The 5,341-nt window shown below is 52.7% G+C and overlaps 1 protein-coding gene across 1 annotated transcript; it reads right to left on the bottom strand.

Annotated features, from left to right (window-relative positions):
- Nucleotides 1-977: 977 nt before the first annotated feature.
- Nucleotides 978-4,309, bottom strand: Nfkbia (NFKB inhibitor alpha). The gene is made up of 6 exons (XM_023721827.1): nucleotides 3,926-4,309; nucleotides 3,359-3,467; nucleotides 2,819-3,029; nucleotides 2,490-2,578; nucleotides 2,108-2,368; nucleotides 978-1,537 (listed from the first exon to the last, which is right to left on the bottom strand). Exons 1-6 carry the CDS (start codon nucleotides 4,150-4,152, stop codon nucleotides 1,490-1,492), a joined length of 945 nt encoding a protein of 314 aa, XP_023577595.1. The 5' UTR covers nucleotides 4,153-4,309; the 3' UTR covers nucleotides 978-1,489.
- Between the last annotated feature and the right edge of the window lie 1,032 nt (nucleotides 4,310-5,341).

The raw sequence follows: 5,341 nt of genomic DNA, 5'->3' as shown, positions 1-5,341 counted from the left end.
CCTTTCACAAGTTATTGTGAAATCTATAGGATCATTCAGTAGAATTAGTAGACTGAGCTAAAGAAGATTCTTTAAGCTTTTGTCATTTTTATGCTACAGCCAATAGCGACATAGGTAGTCAGGGATTCAATGCATTTGGGTTTTATTGCCTGGAAACAGTAAGTAAACCACCCACCCCCTGCAAGGTCACCTTGGACCAGCCATTCCCTCTGGATTTGTTTTTCCACTATGGAATACAGGGTGTTTGTTGGGCCATAGCTTGTACTTTCCTTTAGAACTACATGCCTGGCACTTGCCTGGATTTTTCTATGCACTGTCTTGTGCAATGCCTGTACCAGCCCAGTTTTTAAATGAGAAAACTGAGCTCAGAGGCAGAGCATTTGCTGACAGATGTGAGGGCTGCCCCATTTGATTCTCTATCCTTAGGAACTTGTAGTATTACAGGTCAAATCTTCCCATAACTATAAAATATGAATTCAGAATTCAGGCATGGTGGTACAAGCCTGTAACCCCAGCACTCTGGGAGGCCGACACAAGAGGATCACAAGTCTGAACCCAGCCTGGGCAATTGAGTGAGACTCTGTTTCAAAATAAAAAGGGCTAAGGGTATAGCTCAGTGTAAAATTGGCAGAAACCAAAAACCTTCAATATTCTCTTGTCTAACACACTTTCCTAGAGCGGAAGTGAAGTCCTGAGATAGCCTAAACCAAGAGAAAACAGGACAACAGAACCTGCCAGCCAGAGCCCAGGCCGTGTGCTGCTGCCCTGCTGACTGGGGCTTCCTACCACGCTTGCAACAGTCTCCCTCCCACACACAGCCCAGGGTTGCCTGTAAACTAGGCGGGCAGGCTACATGTGTGAGAAACCCTTCTCTGAAAATGCTCCATGCTACCCTGCCCCCACCTCTACCCGAGCACCCTACAACTCTCAGAATGGTGCTCCCTGATGGCCCCAAGTCAGTGATCAGCACAACTCTTTTTGTAAAAATCTGTTTAATAAATATACATCTCAGAAGTACCAAAATAATTACCAGCAAGATACACTATCTACACCATTTACAGGAGCGCAACAGGAACCTTGACAGACTGTGACTTCTAACCCGCAGCACCGCCCACCTAGTTGTTATCTGGATATAACCAGGCTTGGCCACTAGCTTCATGGTGACTCAGTCTAAAGCACAATAAATAAATCTGGTCCTTTCATCAAATTCTAGACAGCTTTCTCCCCAAACCCCACCAAGGCCAAGTTAAAAACAGGGTTAGTTTTGCACCCCAAAGATCTTCTTTGCTTCTCTAGGCTACCAAGTTCACAAAAGTTATAAAACAAGGACTGATTTGCTGCAGTATGTCCAGGGCCAGGACGTGTGCTGTGTGATGGTAAGAATACCCTTCGGACATTTTTCTTTTTCTTTTCTTTTCTTTTTTTTTTTAGAAAAATAAAACTCTCTTTTTATACAAATATACAAGTCCATGTCCTTGATACTTTGTGCTTATAACGTCAGACGCTGACCTCCAAACACACAGTCATCATACGGCAGCTAAAAACAGAAGAAAGAAAAGACATGTTAAACTTACGGAACTCTGCCAAAGAATTTGGGCTGACTAGAGGGCTGCTACTGGCAATAAATCAAGTATTCTTGGACTCCTTTCTCCATAACCAAAATATAATGAAGCTTGCAGTTGGGGGCAGTTTTCCTCTTAATACTCCTCTACTTTTAAAAGCTAGCCAGATACCGAGGCACATGCCTATAATCCCAGAGGCTGAGGCAAGGGGATTACTGAGTTCAAGCCCAGCCTGGGCTCTTTAGTGTGCTTAAGGCTGGCCTAGACTACAAAGTGAGACTCTCAAATGTCATTAAAAAAAGTAGTTAAGCTATTCTGGCAGTAAAGCTCAGTAAGAAGGACGTGCCTACTATTATGAGGGCCTGGTTCACCCCCCAGCTCCCCAAGTAAGCTATTAAAACCAAAGAGAAACAATCATATACTGGTTATGAACACTTCAGTTGAGGAGTAAGAAACCCTATACCAATGGTTCTAGGGTCCCTAGACAGGACAGTAAGAACGGCCCTCCTTATTTTGGGCAGTGTTGAAGATGTCAAGACACTCACCTCGTCCTCTGTGAATTCTGACTCTGTGTCATAGCTCTCCTCATCCTCACTCTCCGGCAGCATCTGAAGGTTTTTGAGGGTCAGCTGACCCAGCTGCTGCTGTATCTGGGTGCTTGGCCGGCCCCAGGTGAGCTGATATGGGGAGTAGCCTTGGTAAGTGACTCTGTTGACATCAGCCCCACACTTCAACAAGAGCGACACAAGGTCAGGATTCTGAAGGTCCACTGCGAGGTGGAGGGCTGTCCGGCCATTGCAGGGCTCCTGAGATCGAAAGAGATTGAGATGCTTATGGCTGCATTTGGAACTGCTGCTTGCAACCAGGGCATGGGAGTGTTGCTGCAGAGGAGCCCGACCCCTCCACGTGGCAGCACGATGCACTCACCTGGGCGTTGACATCAGCGCCCAAGGACACCAAGAGCTCGACGATTGCTAGGTAGCCATGGATAGAGGCCAAGTGCAGACACGTGTGACCTAGAAGAGCAAAAGGCAGCTATATATGAGTACTTATTCAACCCTCACACCTGATCTAGAACCTTTCTCCTACCGTTTTCTGGGACATGTCTTCTGAGTTTTAAGAACTCAGTATTGAGGTTCTAAATGAACCTTATAAAATCTTTCTCAGGTTGGGAGCTTAAGCTCTTGCCCTAGGTCTGCCCACCACCACCCTGTCCACTGCATGGCCTATACTCAGGTAGGGCAGGCAGGACTTACCATTGTAGTTCGTGGCCTGCAGGATGGAGTGGAGATGCTGCGTGGTGCAGGTCTGTGTTAGCACTCCGACACTGCCCAGGCAGCCCTGCTCACAGGCAAGGTGTAGGGGGGTGTTTCCTCGAAAGTCCCGGAGCTCAGGATCACAGCCAGCTTCCAGAAGTGCCTGAGTAATTTCAGGCTGGTTGGTGATCACAGCCAAGTGCAGTGGAGTCTGCAGACGGAAGAGGAACAGGAAGAGGATAAGCCATGGTGCAAACCCACAACCCGAGTTCCCCAAGCTCCTGACTTCTGCTTGTGGACACTGCTTTTCCCAGACAGGTGCAGGGGGCCAGGCAATTCCAGGGGCCCCAGGTGGATCACTAAGACCTTAGCAAACAAGTGCTATGTTCTTCATTTCCTAGGGGGTGGGCTGCCTTGTGCTTCAAAGGCCAGGGCGGATGAAAAGCAGTAAATGAAAATCCAGAAAGGATCTGGGGGCGACTGTGCTATACCCAGCTCCATTTCGCGATCAGGGTCAGAGAGAGCAGGGGAGCGGCGCACCTGCTGCAGGTTGTTCTGGAAGTTGAGGAAGGCCTGGTCACCCTTCACCTGGCGGATAACTTCCATGGTCAGCGCCTTCTCTTCATGGATGATGGCCAAGTGCAGGAACCTGAGGGCGAAGAGGGAAACCCCCCGGGGTGGTGAGCACGCTGCGTGGGGCCGGGCTGTGGGGATTGCGCAAGGCCGGGGTTTCTGGAGGCCGAGGCCGCGGTGTTTTCCGCGCGGTTATTATGAGCTGAGTGTTCCTGGCAGGCGCCCAGGGACTTTCCGGGCCCCACCCCCTGCGCGACGGCGCCGGCCTGGCCCCCCTCCCCCTCTTCAGGCCGGAACGCCCTGTACTTCCCCTCCCGGCCGCGCGGCGCCCGCCGGGGCCCAGAAAATCCCGCCCGCCTTATGCAACCCCGGCCTCGGCGTCCCCGCCCCCCGCGAATGGAATCGCCCGGGCGGGGGGAAGGGGAGGGGGAGGGGGTGTGGCGCCGGCCTGCACCGGGCTCCGTGCGCCCCTCGCCCCCTGCCCCAGCCCCGCGCCCCGCGCCCCGCGCCCCGCTGCCTGGCCCGCGCACTTACGAGTCTCCGTCCTCCGTGAGCTGTTGCTTCCAGGGCTCGGTGCCGCGCGGCGCCTCCTGCGGCTCCAGGCGGATCTCCCGCAGCTCCTTCACCATCTGCTCGTACTCCTCGTCCTTCATGGAGTCCAGGCCGCTGTCGTGGCGGTCGTCCAGCAGGCGCTCCTTCTTGAGCCCGTCCCGCGGCCCCTCCATGGCCCACTCCTGCACGCGCTCGGCCGGTTGGAACATGGCGCGCTCCAGGTGCGCTCGGCCTCAGGCTGCGCGCAGTGCCTTCACCCTGTGCGTCGCCGGCTTCCTCGCCGCGGTGTCGCTGGCCTCCTGGCTGTGTGTGTCGCTGGCGGGCTGGACTGTGAGCTCGAGCTGTTGTGCGCTCGGCAGCGCCGCCGCGGCGCCCTATAAACGCTGGCAGGGGATTTCTCAGGGGCGGGGTCAGGCGCGGGGAATTTCCAAGCCAGTCAGACCAGAAAAGAGAACTAGCCTGTCCTCTGCTAGGCACCTAAACCCTGAGCTGGGGTTCATCAGAGAAACTCCCTGCGATGAGCCACTGGGGTCATTGTCAGGGAGCGTTTGATGAACGCTGAGTGGCTGGAAAGTCCTCTCGAAGAGCTATCCCCCACCCTCCAGGTACTTCCCTGCAGCCTGCACTCAGTAATCCTGAGCCCGTGCAAGAAACCTTCTTTCCCTGGGGTTTCCCACGATCGGTTCGGTTTGGGGTCGGCGCCTGCTGAGATCCCAAGGACGCAGACGGTGGTTCCTGCTCGGGGTTTGCCAAGTCGCCGGTCTTTTCCGTTTTTCTGATATTTTCAAAACGCAAGAGTGGAAGTGATGGCTAGATGTAGGGATCTGCTTCCACTAAATTTCTCTGTGCAGCAGAGTGGTTCGCAAGCCATCTGTGTTTCTGCCAGTACCAGCTCTTTGCATTGCAGGGACATTTCGGTGCACCCCCCCCCCCCATAAATTGTGAAAGGTCTGGCATAAAAAACCTAAATGTTTGGCAAGCCCTCAAATCTTTTTGGGGAGATTAATAATCCTGTTGACTGGAGGAAGGGAAAACTGGCTCTGTATGAGAAAAAGTACTAAATAGGGGCATGATTTTTTTTTTTTCCAAGTAAACCAAGATGTTGATTTTTGTAGTAGAGGTTCAAGGATACCTTGCAATATTGAAATAACTACTGAGCTCATGCTGTCTGATTTACATTGTGCTGCTGCAGAGGATGGCTCCTGAGCTTACTTCTGGGTGCCCAGCTGAGCAACTGGGTTAGTGCCTGGCCCAAGACTGGCCCTTAAGCAAGGCTAAGAAAGTGCCTAGAAGGCGTCCTACGGAAGCTCAGGAAGCCCTAACATTGCCCCCACCAGCCTCGGCTGGCTCTTACTCTTCCCAGCCCCAGGCGAGAAGCTGGACCTGTCCTCTCATGGT

Source organism: Octodon degus, unplaced genomic scaffold (genome assembly GCF_000260255.1).
Source record: "Octodon degus isolate 3935 unplaced genomic scaffold, OctDeg1.0 scaffold00086, whole genome shotgun sequence".
In the NCBI taxonomy this organism is placed as follows: Eukaryota; Metazoa; Chordata; class Mammalia; order Rodentia; family Octodontidae; genus Octodon; species Octodon degus.
Note: the sequence above shows the minus strand (reverse complement) of the source record. Positions and strands in the feature narration are given on the sequence as shown.

Bases quoted from the DNA above. Each gene is read 5' to 3' on its own strand.
- Nfkbia (XM_023721827.1), bottom strand. From the start codon at position 4,152: ATGTTCCAACCGGCCGAGCGCGTGCAGGAGTGGGCCATGGAGGGGCCG. The intron at 3,468-3,925 runs GTAAGTGCGCGG...CTTCGCCCTCAG, and splicing joins CTCACGGAGGACGGAGACTC to GTTCCTGCACTTGGCCATCA. The intron at 3,030-3,358 runs GTGCGCCGCTCC...TTCCGTCTGCAG, and splicing joins TCCAGAACAACCTGCAGCAG to ACTCCACTGCACTTGGCTGT.